The sequence below is a fragment of the Mycteria americana genome, chromosome 16, assembly GCF_035582795.1.
Source record: "Mycteria americana isolate JAX WOST 10 ecotype Jacksonville Zoo and Gardens chromosome 16, USCA_MyAme_1.0, whole genome shotgun sequence".
Taxonomy (NCBI): Eukaryota; Metazoa; Chordata; class Aves; order Ciconiiformes; family Ciconiidae; genus Mycteria; species Mycteria americana.
In genome coordinates this window covers 7079546-7097212 of record NC_134380.1, presented here as the reverse complement: position 1 = coordinate 7097212, position 17667 = coordinate 7079546, and the positions used below count along the sequence as shown (strand labels likewise).

Here is a 17667-nt window from a genome sequence, read left to right as displayed (position 1 = left end):
CTATTGCATCTATTACTGTGCTGTGGTTCTGCTGTGAAACCAAGGTTTTTCCCAAAGGGTGATTAAACACTGCTTCTCCTGAGCTTGCGGAGAGTTGAGCGCTCGTACCTGGAGACAGATGCCAGTAGGGCAAAATGAGAAGGGGGACGTATGCAAGTGCTGCATAGTGTGGCTTCTGTTAAAGGTCTCAGTGAGAATTTTAAGAAAAAAGAGTGAAGGTAGCTGTGTGTGTGCAGAGAAATCCAGGGGTAAAGACTATTTGAAGCAATTTTGCAGTTAGTACACTTTGGACATGCAGTGGATCACATCCCTGAGTGCACTTGTTCCAGCGTTATTGCAAAACTAAGAGCTGGGCCTCAGAAATATTAGTGAATGTCAAAGCCTAGTTAATTATTTAAGAGAAATATTATTGCTTTATTAAATTGTCTTGGTCTGTTTCTTTAAAACTTCCAGAAGACAGAAGATTTCCTTCCTGAATTTCAATAACTTTCCCTGACCCAGCAGAAGGAGCTAGTCAGAAAAGGCAGACATGCATTAATTACTGCCTGCATCTCTCAGATTTTTATGTCTATAATTCATGAAGATAATTGTTGTTAGGACTTGAAAAATTAAAAAAATTAAGACTGTGTAAGCATTAGACTTGCCGTCTGTGTACATAACTCTCAGAGGAGCTTTTCCCTCTGCTTGTCTCCTCTTGTGGATTTGGAGAATAAATATCTGCAAAGTCTTTGGGAGTGGTTAATCCTTCCTGGCTCAGTAATTGAGATGAGGGTTTCACTGCTTTGCTCCGCTCCCCCTTAGAAGTAGGGAGGGATTGTTTGTGGGAGAACATAACAGTCTGTAGTGGGTTACTGGAGGGCTTCCCACCATCACTATTTTCAGGAGACTGCTGGGTGTCAGCATTACCTCAGAGTTGTGGTTTTCTGTTAAGGTCTCTAATGCTTCTTACTGGATGAGTACGGGAGTAAACTGGGACTTGTTCCACCTCCAGCTCTGCTGGTCCCACTCCCTGCTTGACCTGTGTGGTTTTATTCTCCAGAAAACAAAGATGATGATGACTTCCCTAGAGAGGGATAAGAGATGTAATCATTTATAAAACATTCAGACCACAGTACTGACGCTGTCTTCAAGTTTGGGCCGCCTCTGAAGTGACTGTGCTGGTTAATATTTTTCCCCTGCTGTTCTGTTTGCAATGTGGACAACTAGTGACCAGTAGTTAGAGTTCTTAAACTTTCTGAGAGAAACCTGGGGATGGGAGGGCAGGGGTAGGAAGTCACTTGACTTCAAGCAAAAAATTTAATAGCAAAACACTGTAACTATCTCTACAAATTTTGTCCAAGCTTCTTGCGTATAGAAGTGGAGTCTTGAACATGCAAGAAAAGCTGAAACCTGCCTGTCTGGAGGGGAAAAGGCAACATGAAAGTGAGGAGGGGTGAGATGCATCAAGAGTATAGCTATTCTCTTGGTCCCAGAGGATCATACCCATAGAGAACTTGCTCTGTTTTCTTGACTTTTTCTTTTTTGAATTCTTGCTTGTTGGAATAATTCAGGTTCCATGTTTCAGTGGACAAACAAGGTCTCTTTTTGCAGGCAAGGGGACAGATGGACACTGTGATCCCAAAAGAAAGCAGCTGAATTTTTGGATCAGCCCTTTTGTCCTAGATGCCTGCCTCTAGTTTTCTCACCTTGTCTTAGTATTGTATTTAGGTTTAAGTGACTCTTAGGAGCAAGATGGGTGGATGTAACTGGAACCGCTTGCCTGTTCCAGTGAAACAGGTCTCTGAATGTAGTGTTATATTTCTTACTCTGTGCATGACCCCACAGAAAGCCTTTTTTGGATTACCAGGAGAAATAATCTATTTGAGGTTTTCTGGGAAAATGGTGCCAATGGGAGCTCTCTTGTGCCAAGTACCACCAGTCTGCCAAAGATCTGTGCTGCCTTCCTCCTGTCGACTCTTTCCCAACACTATGTCTTCTTTTCAACAAAAAACATTTCAAACATTGACTCTTCAGGCTGGGGTGGAGAAGGGAATAATGGCTGAAGTAAAAATCCTATTTCATGGTTTATTGTCCAGAAAGGCCTCTGGAAGCTGTCTCTGCTCTGATCACTGTGAATGGAAGCTGAAAACTATGTACATAATGAGACTATTTAGACAGATTAAATTCTTCTCTTGAGACTTGCTTGTCTGTGCAGCATCTTTATTGCTACTCCAAAATTTCACACCTAAGTGTGACTGCAGAGTCTTCAGAGACTACTAGGCCCCTATTAACCTTTGTCTGAACAAATGGTTATCTTGCTTCTTGTTTGTAAATTGCCTTGGAAAAAAGGCTTGCAAAACAAATAACTGAAGGCAAGTGCAGGAAATACTGAAATAGACTTTTGCTCCTGTCCCATCACTTGCTGTTAATATTTGTCTCCTCTTTGGGACTATAGGAGTCCTGGGAGGTTTTAAAAGGTGAGCCTTGCTGTGCTGTTCCACGCCTGTGAGGGCAAGACCACACAGGGCAGATCAGCTGGAAGAAAGGCATGTGTTAGATGGCCCAGCGACCTTGTTGAAGGCAAGCACTGATTACAGTTGAAGCAGATCAATGGCTTTCTATCTTTGCTTCAGATCCATCACCGTGCTGTCATGTCCTCGACAGCTGAAGTGACTCCCGAGTCCCTTGGCTGTCTCGATGGCAATGCGAAGGACAGGGTTGAGTTTTCTCCATGCTGAATTCACACTTCAATGCAGTCGTTCTATCATGCTTTCTGTAAGGTCAGCTGGACATCTTCTGTGTAGGCTGCAGGGAAGGGGCAGCGGATTTAAGTTTCAGATCTCTCATCATAACACTTTCTTGTCTTTCCATTCCAGTGATGTAGGAATGTGACATGATAGCCTGTTGCATGATGTGACTGTTTCTAGAAAGCAGATACTGAGATAAATAAGAGGCTAAATCCTGGGGATCAGCAGCCATTCAGAGCGTCTGATCAAAAAATACATTCATGACTCTGCAAAGGGCATTTGTCTTCTGCACAGGGCAGCCGTTGTAGCTAAAACCTCTACTCTCTTCTCAGCCCTCCTCTTCTGGCAATTTGGGGCATGGTGTCTTCCCATGATGGAAAGGAAATGGCTTAAACTCTCAGAGGGAGTCGTACCCCTTTCAGAAGAGGCACTGGCACAGGTACTCCTGGTAGCCTTGCTCGGTAGTGTGTCAAAGCTACCAGGTGCATCTGTTCTGTCTGAGTCTCTGTTGGTGTTTTAGCTGATTGGGAAAGGGACGCAGCATCCGCTTTTGCCAGTTCACAGATGCTGCAGTATCGCAGGCAGCCCAGCGGGTGCGGGCCGAGTGAAGATGGGAGCGCAGATGGTTTAATGGAGATTATCCCAGTTGGAAATGTGCTTGTGCAGTGAATAAAATGAGCGGGCTTGCAGGCGCTTACTGTCCCTCTTCAGGAGGGGACAATGTCACCCCAGCCTGACGCTCTGATCAGAATACCCAGTGACCAGAGGAGGGCCGGGCTGCAGCCGTGGGAGGCTGTGCAGGGGGTTGAGGAGGTAGTCTGAGGACACGTACAATTGCTCAGTGCCAGCAGAGCTTAATCGGCAAATGCAAAGGCTGAACTGATAAGTGTTGATGTAGATCTCGTCTGCCTCGGTGTGGTGCTGCCTTCCTGGCCCTCTTCGGCTACAGGCTGGAGCGCCGTGCTTTGTGCCGCTAGTGTATGTGCTCGGCTCGGCATTTCTCCTTCCTGACTGTGCTGCGTGTGTGTGTGTGCACCCCCTGCTCTGGGTAAAGGCACCTGTGATTTTTTTTTTTTTGTTCTCAAAAAGGATCTTTCCAGATACGTTTGCCTGCACTAGGGCAGTTTTATTGGCTTGTTCAATGCATGAGACTCTTGTGGCCTCTCTGTCCATGTCTCCAGCTCAGGGTTGCCTTCTGGCCTCTGTGAGCTTTCTTTGTGGTTTTTTTGTTTTATTTTTTTACCTCCCAGCAGTGACATGAGGGGAGCCCCCATGGCAGTACTTGAACATCCATGCTTGATCTAAGCTGTCTCTTGCCAACTAGGAACTGGAGAAACAGAGCTGGAGCAGTGCTGCAAGCAGAGTGCTTCTTCCAAGGACACCTGGGTTTGCTCCGCTTGTTCTCTTTGCAGCAAGTGTTTTTCCTCTGCCCTGCCTTCTTCAGCTGTGCCCTGCAGCAGCATCCGGTAATAAATGGGTCACAGCTGCTGTCTCCTGGATATTTATTCTTACAGGTCTCATTGTCTAGAGACCTTGAGAGCCAGCGGTGGGGAAGGTAGCTGCTTCAGTGGCAGGTGTCTGGAACAGGGAGGGCTGATTTCACAGCACATCTATCAAAAAGGTTTGGGGTGCTTGCCCTGGGATCCCAGGGTGAGCCAGGGGAAAGGAAGGAAAGCTGATGGAAGTTTACCCTGCTGATGTGAAGCCATTGTCTTGTTTAAATAAATTGCTTGAACTGTAGCATTGTTATGTTCCAGGTTACCCCAGCTTACGGTAAGGATGCAGCAGGACTGGGGCACTATTAGCATGTAATCTTGCATATCCTATAAGAAGTTATTCATGGTAAGACCTTCTTGCCAAAGATATTGCATTATATTCACTACCACAAACGTTCTGATGTGTTTTGTTACGATGCTGATAAGGAAGTAGAAACAAATATACAAGAAAGGCGGCTGCTACTTCTGTCTATAGATCCATTCTGAAAGCCTTCAAAACAGGGAAAAGCCTCTCGAGGGTCCAGAATATTATGCCATTTCTGTATGTACAGACACCTGAGTTTTGAGCTATTGCTGTGGCAGGAGAGGAATTAGTACTGCATTAAGCATAAATATCAATAGCCTGAACTGTTTGTTACAGGTGCCTCTGAAATACAGCTTTGCCTGGCTAAAAGCCTGGTCTCAGGGGCTGACTGGAGTCTTCTCATGCCTCTCATCTAGTCAACTTCCAAAAAGTAAGGTCAGTTAAGTTGCTGATTTTCTCTGAAGTGGTTGAAGAAGGACAGGAGCCAAGTTCGTTTAAAATAAATGGCGTCTGGATGTGGGATGGGAAGGCAATTCTCAGCTTTTTTGTTGTGGAACTAATAAGGTTGAAATTGGCACGCAGCCTTGTTAATATGGCATAAATCCTGCCTCCTTCATCCTGGTCCATTCTTCTTCTGTGGGCTTGTCAATAAATTCTTTCGATTGCTCACTTATCATATGCCTGTGACAGATAAACTAGCTCTTTCGGAGTTTCCCACACCCCTCGTGTTTCCTAATGCAAAGGGAACTTCAGATAATAACTGGCCTTATGAATAAGAGGTTTTTCCTGACCTGGCAGGAGGAGAGGCAGAAGGAGTGCAGTGTTGTGAAAGTGGAATATAAACTTGTTGTACTGGTGACCTAAGAGCTGGAGTTCAGTTTCTGGTGTGTGATTTTTTTATTTATTTTTTTTTTTTCCTTGCTTTCCTTGTCACTGATTGCATTTTGAGTAAAAGAAACATCAGCCAGAAGGCAAGCCTCACTGCTGCTAGGGCTGGGTAGGAGAGTGAGCCTTTGGTACAATAGTGAAGCCACTGCAAGACCATGGATTGAAGCAACTAAGTTTAAAGGATTAGCTTGTCTCTTTTCACAGGAAAATCAATAGTGCAGGGGACTGGAATATGTTTTCTGCATAGAGCTGTCTGTTCACCTCACAATGAGAAGTGTTTTTTCCTTAAGTGGAGCTTGGGTTGCACCGTCACTTGGACACTGAGCTTTTCCAAAGGGCCAGTCCTTCCCCCCTGCCACCTCCAGCTGGCTGGCAAGGGCTGTGTGGAAGGGAAGGGTGCTGTGCTGCTGGTTGTATGCCTGGCCAGATATGCTGCAGATACTACCAGCCCTTAAGAGAAGCAAGGTGGCTGGTGTGATGGGCAGAGGCCATTGGTGAGCTCAGATGCACTTGGCTTCCCCATAGAAGAATGTCCTGCACACTTTAGTGCTTGGTTTGACTTATGTGATGATGGATGGTGGGCATGAACCTTGGAAGCAAGCCAGCTAAACAAATTGGGCAAAGAAGTGGCTCTAGATATATCTCCATTTGCTTTTGTGCACTTCCTGCAGTTATGAACTCACCAACGCTGTTTATTGGGCTCAAACTACAGGCCCTGCTGCCCAGCAGAGCCACCCTGGTAAGGCTGAGAGTCCATGCTGCTGCTTTTCCTAAATAAAGCTGTCCTTTGGAGTAAGCTCACTTGGGCGGCAAGGCACCAAAGCTGACACTGTTCTCTCCTGATATTGGAGACCAATCTCTGCTGAACGGGGCAAGTGTCAGAACAGATACCTGTTTGTGATCACCCATGCACTACACAAGTTGTAAAGGTTTAAAAAGGGATTTTTAAAATTCCTTTCTTGGACTAGACTGTTCCAGCAGACTCACAGATCTTTCATTTTTGGAACACTTTTGTAGAAAATAAGTAATAAATGCATTTCCCCTGTGCAGTGTTATGTTGTGCAGTGGTAGTGACAGCATCCTAAAAACCAGAATTGGAGAAGACCTGTTAAGTCAGCAAAGCACTCCCCTGGGAGATGCAATAAAAGCCTTTTTCTCAACAGCACATCTTCAGTATTTTGTTTGGTGCTTTAACACCAGTTTTGTTTTTAAACAGAGGTCTGATCTTGCTGCCTGCCTGATTCACATCAGTATTTGCATTGAGTAAGACAGCAGTCTTGATCTCTCCTCACCTGAAATTATCATTAGTTCCTTAGTATACAGGTAGAAAGCACCAGGGCTGCAGAGCTGTGCAGTTATGCCACACTGAACGTTACCAGAGGCTGTGGAGGGAAGAGCTCTGGACAGACTGGTATCTCTTTATATTCCTAAATAAGTCTGTAACTTCTTAACATCCTCCTAAATTGCACTTTATGTCTGGGTGAGATCACTGATGCTCTTGTCCAAAAATGTGGATTTTTGGACTACATCAGCAAATCCCACACGTGGCTCATGCTTCTGTAAGCAGGACTATAAATACAAATAATGCAGCTGGGATTTATCTTGTAAGTTGAAGTCGGTATAATGCTCTCAGGCTGAGCTGATCTCTGAAGCCTGTTGCACCAGGTTGGTGTGCACTGTACAGCAAAGGCAAAGGAAGAGGCTGAGACCAAGCAGATTCCTCACTAGCCCCAGGCAACAGGGCTTTATCTCTTGCTTTTGTGCTGCTGCAAAGCAGTTAAAAAGTGTGCGACGCTTCCTTTCCCTCTAGGCAACTCCTGCCTGATACAGTGAATGGGATGATGCTGTCCCTGAAATTACATCCTCCAGGCAGCTGAAGAACTGTGTGAAACTCGACTGAGAAGTTTGTAGGGGAAAAAGAGGAAAAATAATGGCTTAGTGGTGGAGGCACTGTTTGTATTGTGGCAGACAAGGGGTTAGTGGCCTTCAGGAACAGTCGTCCTTGCTGAACCCAAATACCTCCTAACCCTGGCATTTTGTGGCTTGACGTGTTTGCAGGGCCCTGTGTGCATCCATGTCATGCTGGTCCGTGTCTCCCTTGCTTTATGCTGTCTGACCCAGGGGCTTTTGTAGTCAATGTAAATATTGTTGTAGTTGCCAATACCCTGCCAGGAGAGGCTATGAATATGCAGAAATTTTGGGCAGTGTCTGTGTATAATGATTATGCCTTCACACTTTGTTGGAAGGAACTCATTCATCTCTCATACCATGCTAATAAATCGAGGAGGTGGGGGACAACTCCTCAAGGTTACCCAGTGTTAGGAAGGAAGAAGGCTCCTGTTTCATAGCTTGTGGGAGGTCAAAGCAAGGGGGGGGGGGGGCTACAGCTAGACCTGGCTCTGCAACTCCTCTGCTGTCCTTCCAAGTATCACAAACCAACCATTCAGCTCTCCTGCATCTATCCACTTTGCTGCCTCCCTCCTGGTTGTTCAGATGCCATTAGGAGATGCAGAATAAGGGGGAGCCAGGGGTCAAGGAGGCGGTAAAGTGATTACAAGATGCCGCAAATGGCTGTGCCGTGAATACTCCAATGATGAAAAATTAGATGCCAGTCACCTCGGGGTTATTGCTGGTCTCCATCTTTCTCTTTTTGTGAAAAATGATAATGGAAGTGTATTTACCCCGGAGAGTGCAAGCTTGCTGCTGGCTGTGATCCTGCACACCCCAGGTGTGCCAGGGACTGCAATCCTTGCACCGAATGACTTTCTGAAAACACTTTGTGCCTGCATTTCTTCACTTTAAGAGGAGGAAGAACTGGTTTTCCAGTGTTCTTTCCAAAGTGGAAGGTTCCTGGTGCTCAGAGATAGGCCAGCTCCAGAAACAGACTGTGGCCCTGAGTCAGGGTGGGGAGAGGAGAGCAGCACCCTCCAGTACTGCCTCGCTGTCCACGTGCTGCTTCTGCTTTGACCTCCAAGAGCTGCACATAGAGGCTGCTTGGTTGCCGGCTGGCCCTTGGTGTGTTGGATGCCCAGCAAGATCATAGCTTGCAAGGACATCAGCTGGGACAAGTACGCTTGTTTGCTGGATGGGCAGTCAAAAGCACCTGCCACCAGCTAGTGCTGGACTAGAACCTTTGAAAATCCCTAGATCATACTTGGATTCACTAAACTAAGTAGCTTTGGGGATACAGGTGCTTCTTTCCATCTCTTGCAGAAGGTCTTCCATTTGGAAGAAGCACTGGGAGCACTGTGGCACAGGAACCGTTAGCGGCAGCATCCAGCTTAATGGGTACCGTGGGTGAAATGCCACTTGCTTTGCTGGCAAAAACCAGCCTGGCAGCAGCTGAGGTCTTAGTTCTTGGGCGATACCTCCTCCCTGCCTTAAGATACTGGGGAGAAAGGTGGGTGAGAGCTCCTTAGTGCCAGCAATATGCTTTGTGTGAGTTATGACTATAAACCTCTGCCAGGTGTCCCAAGAGCAGCACGTTAATTACTGGAGCTGCTGTGGCAGCAGATGCCTGCTGTACTCAAAGAGTAACTGCCCTTGTTTCTTTATCTATAAATATTCCTTGTGGGATGTCTGGCGGTTGCATCCCCCCTCCGTTGTGACTTCCTGATTCTACAGGGGATCTGGAGGTTAAAATCCCTCTTGCCTCTCAACTTCTCTGAACAATCCTTGTTCTGTTGCTGTTTTATCTCTTTTTCAACCAGCTTTAAGAGCTTCGTAATAGCTTGTCTGCTGATAACTTGCTGCCTATCAGCACGGCCCCTGCTGCAGCCCTGCCTCCAGCCTTGAGAGGCTGTGGATCTTCAGCTTTATTTTTTTTTTTTCCAGCTCTCTAAAAAGCTCCTTCCTGAACAATCAGACTCCTTTCATGTATTTATATTTGTACTGTCCACTGCAAGGGGTAAAGCTTTACCAACGAAAGCTTGGATTGCCGCCCTCGCTGATGTGCCATCTGGCTCTCTAGCTAGAGATATGAGCTCATGCAGGAGAGAAACATGGCCTTGTCACCCTAGTGAAGGGGAGGAGAGATGGCAGAGGGGGCACCACATTGCACTTGAGACCCTTTTCCCTTGATGTGTTTTAGCTGAAAAGCACTGAAGCCCTGGCACGAGCAACTGGAGCCTGCTGCTGGGTAGCATAGCCGTTGCCACAACTTGAAGGGGGTGCAGAGGAGCTACCAGAGGCTGCGGGTAGGTGTTGGTGTAGCTTCAAGTAGCTCTGAAATGTTATAAAGCTCTGCTTTCTTTATCTAGGAGTCCCAAATGGGAGCAGGGAAAGCACCTTGCGTTTAATACTTCTCTCCAAAGTCAGCCCTAAAAATTCACTGAGGATGTGAATAGGACCACCAATTCATAAGAAACTATTCTACTGAAGACAATAGGTCTGGTTCAAGCTTCCAACCAGAGATAAAACTTCTGACCTGTGTCAGTGCTGGTAAATAAAGTTTTGGGTTTGGGTTTTTTCTCTAGAGGAGAGTACCTGATCAGCCAGTCCCTGGCTCTTCTAACATCTTGTTTGATTTCCATACTTGCGCAGTCTGGTTTTGTTATCTTGTTTTGTCCGTCCCTTCTAGTGCTCATCTGGGTTGTGAAATAGCTCTGAGCTCAGGGATGTCTTGCAGAAGTGGAATGGGTGTCACAATTGCCACTCCTGACAGCATGTATGAAATGTCTGCTTTTTCGTGCCGTGCTCAAGGAGACTTTCCTTGTGTCTGAGCACTGAATCAAACAAAGCTTCCTCTGGGAAGTGCTCATTCAAGAGAGCTTGCGTCTTCCTGTTGTTATCTTGCTTTGCAGTAGGAATGCTGTGTACCCATAGTCCTGTATAAAGCACACAACTCTCAGCTTTCCAGCCAACGTGGCGAAGTCTGCCAAGGAGAATGATCCATTTTGTTTTGTCAGCTTGCTCCCCATTAGAGTAGGGTTATTTGCTGTCCTCTCTCTTTGGGGGAAGAGGTACTGTTGCTCAGCAGTTGTGAAACCTAAACATCAGTATCTGCAGAGGTAGAGTTGGTACTAAAGTTTGTGTGAGATGTTGGCACTTCTGTCAAGGGGAAGCAAGAGCCTCCAAGGAAGGATTTGGTTTGGGGTGAGTTCTGGTTCTGAATGAAGGTGAGGAAGGCTCAGAGGAGGAGGAAAAGGAAAGGAAAGGAAAGCGTGGTTGGGGCCTCAGCCCAAAGGGAGATATGTAAGGAGAGAGCACTGCAATGTCTCTTTACCATCCTCGTATTAAAACTGAGGGATCCTTGGCCTGATACCTGAGACTTATGAACTTTGCATTGGTATGATAGCCCTGTGCCACACAAATGCATTTATCCAAAAACTCTCAAACTCTTTTTTTGCTCTACTTCTGGAGTATTTGCTGCATTTAACAAGGTTAATCTTCATGGTCTTACTTTGCTCAGGTGAACACCCTGCTTCTACTCAACTGTCTGAAAGTTTGCAGGCTCTGAATCAACAAGAAACAGTAGCTACTGTTTTTAATTCACTACTCAGCAAGCACCAAAGACAGATGCAATTCTTACAGATGAGTTTGTGGAGCATGAAGACAAGCAAGTTCTGATGACAGTTACGAATGAAGCTGGTTTTCAGATGGTCCTCTTGCAAATGTATGCAGGCACTAGCCATAATGCTGTAACTACTGCATCCAATACATGAATCAGCTATGTTTGGGATGCTAATTGTGCTTCCTGAGCCGTATTGGCTTTTTCTGCAAAAGCAGCATGCTGGGAAGCAGATGAAAGCTATTGAACTGTACTGGTTCAAAGTGATATATGGACCCTTCAGGTCAATAAAGAACCTGTTTAGTCAATACAGCCCTCTGACTGGCTTAAAGCATGTTTGTATGGTCTGAAAGACTCTTGGTATTAGCTGGCCATCACTTAGCAGTTGAGAGCTCTCTTGGTGGTCCTCTTGGCTGAAACTAAGCTGATAAAACCAGCCAGATGTCCTATTAATGCTTGATATTACTTTTGCTTTTTTAAGATAAGCCAATAAACAAGGTTATGTAACCAAGTTTTAACATAAGAGCTTTAATAAAATATACTTTTAGAAATATATAAATATATATAAAAATATATTCCAGGCAATGGTAAGCCTCAGCTAGTTTCCCCTGTGGCAAGAAGACTTGAGTTGATCTGCCTGCTTTTCACTTTGAAATACTAAGAGCTGACAGGTGCAGAGGCTGGGAAAGTGGTGTCAGCTGAGTAGCTGGCTAAGAGAAGCTCCCAAATCTTGGTGCTGGTACTGTTGTGGCTTGGCTTGGCGGGAGGAATGAATTTGAAGACCCTCCCAGGGGTTGAGTAAGCTGGTGTGCTGCTCATAGCCCCTACTAGCCTGCAGGGCAGAGTGTGATTCAGGGTGACAAGCTGCTATTCTTTCCTCTACACTTGCTGGCTTCTAACTTTCTGACTAGAAATGTCAATAAAAGCAAGAAAAACACTTTTTTTTTTTTTTTCAGTCACGAATGTGCTGGATCTTCATGCTGTTTTTCAGCATGAGAAAGGAGGGAAAAGTAAAGAATTTTGCATCTGTTGCATTTATTTGCTGTGCGTGGGTTCCACGTACCCTCCGCAGCAAGCCTGGTGACTTGTCTAGCCTTTCCTGTTTAATGGAGGAGCTTGGAGAGAAATTAGGGAACCACTCTTAACAGCCAGTCTGTGCAAAAACACAGTAAAGGTTTTTCTCTGCCATCCTGTGAATATAAACAGCATTTCATAGATCTGATGCTCCTTCTTAGCCAAAGGGAGGATTTCCTTACCTTGCTTAAGTTTAACAATGAATCAGTTGTGTACGCCTGCTTGTTTCTAATAGGAAACCACTTCACTAGTAGAAAAATCTTTTCAAAGTAGACTATGCTCATTCTGCCTTGGGTTAATTTGCTGAAGCTTAGGAAGAGAATTATAAACTCCTAGAAATCATCTCAGCTAGCTCAAGAGGTGAACTGGAAAACTTGGGAGAGCTTTTTGATGTGTTGGAGCTCTGCATATTTGATTTCTGGCAGGGCTGACTGGTGCAGTTTTCTATGTAGGTTTTGGATTGTTTGAATAGTACATGTAATCATGGAATCACAGAATCATTTAGGTTGGAAAATACCTTTAAGATCAAGTCCAACAGTAAATTATATCCCTCTGGGGGAGACTTGAACTTGGAGAATGTCAGGTGGAAAGTTTGGGTATATGTCTGAGGTGCGTCTTCAGGCTTACTTTTTCCTTAGGGAGAAGTTACGAAACTAATTAACTTAATGGGTTGGAAGAGCATTTAGGTGTCTGGCACAGTGAGGCTGAGAAAGTAGACATCCTCCTTCTAAGCATCATGGTCTCTTCTGATCCTTTTGGGGATGTGTTTTTAAATAGGCTTCCTGGCCTTGGGACTCTTCTGAGGGTTGATGATGAGATTAGCTCTAATCCAGGGACTGAGTCCTTGCCCCTCGTGTCCTGGTTATTGGTGAGGAACTGATCCCTCTTTCCTGACCTGTGCTGAATCCTGTGGAGCTGTACACAATTTCATTCTGAAGTGATGTTAATCTGGCTGTTTAATGTCCTCTTCTGCCCGGCCTTTCTCCTCTTGAACAGTCCAGTGTGCGCTGTGGCTTCCCTTCCTAAAAGTGGTTGGCGCAAATCTCTGCAAAGCAGGGCAACCTCATCTCATTCCAGGCCTTAGCATCGTTTGTATTGATCTGTGGATATCCATCTTGGTTCACTAATGGGCGTCAAGTGGAAAAGGTAATACATTTCTATTGGATTTGAATTAATCTCTCACCTGGTTCCTTTGGACCAGCTCCAGGATCTTGTTAAGAACAGAAGACGCTGATCATCTTAAAGAATGGCAGGGGAATCCAACCATTCAGGCACAACAACTTGTATCTCTTCCCCATGAGTTGAGCAGTAAAGCCCATAGAGGAGGGGGAGAGTTGAAAGAGTCGCTCAATGGATTTAGTTGTTTAAGATGCCTTGAGCACTGGAGAGTAACTGCAGAAAGTGGAGTGTAACATCCAGGGGAATTCTTTATGCTTCATTAGCACTTGTTGGGGAGCACAGAGGAGACCCAGGTTCTTCCAGCACCTAATGATGCTTTTGATGCTTTTCAGCAACTGATATCTACCCCAAATCTACCTTAACGCAGCTCTTTCCTCAGTGCTTAAGACAAAGCTAGGTTTCAGACCCAGCTGCTTTGGTGCTCAGCAATTTTGTGTCAATCCTTGCCATGGTTTGAGGTGCTGTTTTGCCAATTGGTTCTGGTGCATTCTGATTTGCAGAAGACACCTATTCCTTAATTATCACCATCCTTTGTCCATCTCTTTTTGTTTCAGCTCTTTCTGATGCATGAGCTATTAACATGATTTGAAGGGAGACTGAGATGAGCAGTGTGTGTGTTGGGAGGGGAGGTTGAAAGATGTTAGTCAAAAACTTGAGAATAATTTCCAGTAAGAGAGTTGGTGTCTACTTGGTTCACTCTGGGTCCTTGGCCTCCATCTCTCTTTAGACTAAAGTTTATTTAGTCCTTTGGGGTTTGTGCACTATCCTAGGATGGAGTGGCAGTCTGTAGAGGGCAGGAGAGGGTGGAAAGAAAATGGAGTTAAGCTTGAAAAGGAACAAGAAAGGAACAACAGGGAGAAGATTAAAAAAGACTTATGACTGGCTGGTTTGCTTCTGTGTTAAAACTGAAAGTGTCTTCACTATTAAGGCTGGTTTAGCTCTTAGTCTTGCCAGTTACGCCTGTGTTGTTGTATTCTGTGTGATTTTCAGTGTTTTCTCCAAGGATCCTCAATTGCTTCACAAATCTGAATTCTGCGCATGCTTTCTATAACCCCCCCCCTTTTTTTTTTCCAAGCATTAAAAACAAGACTTGGTGTAAATGATGACCTCAGGTCAGAATATGTCTTGACCAAGCGACGTGTGAAACCAAGGGTTCTTTCCTCTGGTCCCCTTCTGGGTTTACTTTGGTCGTCTGAGAATACTTGTGATGCAAGCTGTTTCCAATTTGCCTTGCAGATATTCTGAAACGTCTCAAAAAAGGTTTCTTGGGGTTGTACTAGGCTTAAAATAGCTTGGATTCATTTCTGTCACTGACTCTGTTGGGGTTGACAAAGACCTTGAGGCTCCACAGCCTGCCCTTTTGAGTCCCAGTTCTTCCCTTCTGGTGACACCTTTTTTCGGAGCTGCTTTAAGAAGTCATGGAAAAGAGCAATGTGTAAATATTAATGCTGAGTATTTGTCTTTAAAAATCCCTTTGGGATGCTCAATAAATCTGTGCCGTGTATGCTTCGGCTTTCTAGATACTGCTTGCTTACAGCTTTTGGACCTGTTAGTATATCGCTAGCCCATGCCATCCCATGGATCATGGGCAGGGCTGTCTTCTGTAACACCCATTTTGTCTCCCTGTCACAAGTAGCTTCTCTCAGTTCACGTTCAGACCTTGATCAAGGTTTGTTGTCTTCCTGCAGTAAAGCCTTTCCTTTTTTCTGTCTGGAGTAGGTAGGGCTCTGAGTGCCACTCAGTGTGTCTCAATATATAGCTAAGAGGGCAGTGAAGAAAGATCTCTCCTCATTGACAATGTCTTTAATTTCCACACTGAATAAAGTTCATTCTTATGAGTATCTCTTTGATTCCCCCCCCCCCTTTGCACAGGTTTTCAGCTTCCAAGTCAAGAGCTTAACTCTTACACTATAAGCTTCCTGCTGTAAAACAAGCAACTCAAAGCGTGGGGAAAAAAATGTTCCGGGCAGACCTGGCTCCATTGCTGTTCAGCCTGGGACACCCTGAAGCTACCCCATCAATGTTAATGCGAGCAGACTGGTCATGGCTATTGCTATCCAGACCTAAACTGAGCATGTACCCGGACAAAGAGGGCACAGTTTAATATTTAATGTTCCATAAGGCTGCACTGAGAGCTCTTACTGAAATGTGTCAGTAAAGGCATGCTGTAGCAGTGATAGCAAGCGGCTGAGAGCCAAGAGGATCCTGTGTTCTACTTCTGCCCAAGGCATGTTCTCTGATACCAAGCAGCTTGCTTGACCCCCTGTGTCTCAGCCAACCTAGCTGTAAAATTAAGCAACAAAGAAAGCTCCATGACAAACAGATGTGTCTGGAGGTGAACTTTCAAGGCAAGCTTTGCTTTACTGATAAATTTGTCGTACTAGCAGAATTTCTGGGTTTTAAACTAATGTATGTTTTTATTGTCCTTCCAGGCAGCATTCACTCTCCTCCTGGGTCCTTTCACCTTCTTCAATGTTCAGAAGACCAAGTATCTTCAAATCATGACATCCCTCATGAGATGGATAGGTGAGTCTTGGCAGAGTCTTGGCCACCTCCTTACCATAGATGGAACCTAAGTAATGCTACCGATGCTTGCTTCCCCCCCTGCCCCCTTCCCCGAAATATTCTTGTTCAGAAGCAAGTGTTTGTCAAAACAATGTCTTTGAGGAGGATTGTCGAGGCCTGATAAATCTGAGGAAAAGGATTTTTGTTCTAGGATGAAATTTCTGATTAAAACAAAACAAACTGTTCCCAGACATGAGCTGGTAGATGAAGTCTTAATCTGGTTTGTGTGAGAGGCAGAAGGGATTTGGAAAAGTCTCCTGTGTGGGGGATAACCATGATACCCACCAGTTGCTGTTCAGCAGTAAGTTTCTCATTCAGCATGTGTACAACAGACTTTGAACAATCTTTGTTTTGATCTGAGAACAAAAGGCACTTCTGTCAGACTTTCCGCCCTTGGTTTTATCATCTGTTTGCATTTTTTTTTTTTTTCCCCTGGGCCTTGCTTTAGCATAGGATGTGCTGCATTGGAAACCCCCAAACCAATGTGTGTTGTCCTTGGGGAAACCCCGCTCCTGTGAGTTCTCTCCAAAATCTTACTGCCAAGAACTTCTGGGAAGACAGATAATTCCCTTAAGGAAAATAAGACTTCACTACTTATTTTTTTTGCAGTGCCTTTATCATCCAAAGATGCAGCTGCCTCACATCTGGCTTGTATGTGTACATGACCTTAAAGGCTGAGGGGGGAGTGTGTGTTATGGATGCTTATGTTGAGGTTTGTCTTGTTTTGTGTAACCTAGACAGAGTAACAGATATTCAGGGCTAACAGAGAGGGTGTTACAGCAGCATTTCTGCAGGTTAACAGTGTCCTGGCTCATGGGTCCAGACCATTCAAGCACAGAATTAGCTCTGTTTATACCTGTCGTTGACCTGGAATAGAAAGAAAAGCTGATTCTCAGATTATTTCCTACCACGCAGACACACTTGACCTGACTTCAGTTGTGTATCGTCCCTCTTCTGTGAGTTCAAAGGCTTGTGATCCTGTTTGGAAGTGGCTGGCAGTCACTGTGGAGGAATAGAGATCCTCTGTTCTAGAGAACATCTAGGATGGGGTTAAGCAGTCATCACCCAGGAAAATGAGGTTGGATTTTAAGCCCTCAACTCTCAGATGCTGAACAGCTTGAGTTAACGAATCCTGACCTTGGATGGTGTGAAAATCCTAAATGTCTGTTTTTTCCCCTTTTGTTGTCTGAGTGCATGAAAGGTTTGAAAGCTCCCATGTTCTTCAGAGAAAGAGGTTATCTCATTAAGGGGTATTAAAGGAAGTTGTTTTTTTGTCTTTTTGATTACTCTTTAAAAAAAAAAAAATCTCTGCTCAGCTCACTGGCCTGTTTCTAATCACCCTGCCTCCTCTTTCCTGGTAAAGACATCAGTCAGACCTCATCCTGTCTCTGTGACAACCTGACACATGCCTGATCTGCTATTGGTTTCCCTTTAGCTGGCTCCTTCCAGTATGAGGATTGCTAAACCTTGGTATAAAGGCAGAACTGCTTCTCTTTTTCATCGCTTGATGGAGAGGGACAAAGGCAGTGTTTGGAGAAGTGTAGGGGAAACTCATGCTTTAGCCTGATTGATTCCTGCATCAGCACGCTGGGGAACAGCTGCCCCAGATAATGATATTTAATGACCCTGACAGCACCTCAGTGGCTACTTAGAGCAACAGATTCCATATGTGTACAATGAGGGATAGGTTTATTAGGAAAGACAATTTATCAAACAGCCATGTGATGCAGGGAACAGAGAAGAGCTCTTGCTGCAGATTCCAGGATAAGGATGGATCCCATACTGTTTAGATTTATCAAGCTGGCTTCTCCCATGTCCTCACATCACTGCTGTCCCCTCCTCCAAAAGCAGGGCTGTGAGTTAAACATGGGTTGGTCTTTTGTTGGTGCTTAGAGAGCTTAGATCCTAAAGAATGGTCTTGGCTGG

At 45.0% G+C, this 17667-nt stretch overlaps 1 protein-coding gene across 3 annotated transcripts in view; it reads left to right on the top strand.

Annotated features, from left to right (window-relative positions):
* Positions 1 to 17667, top strand: part of SLC38A12 (solute carrier family 38 member 12) — a 45423-nt gene that overhangs the window by 13269 nt on the left and 14487 nt on the right. For all 3 annotated transcript variants that reach the window (XM_075518633.1, XM_075518630.1, XM_075518631.1), the window contains exon 9: positions 15609 to 15702. In XM_075518633.1, the coding sequence (XP_075374748.1) occupies positions 15609 to 15702 (94 nt within the window). The remainder of the gene's footprint in view (positions 1 to 15608; positions 15703 to 17667) is intronic.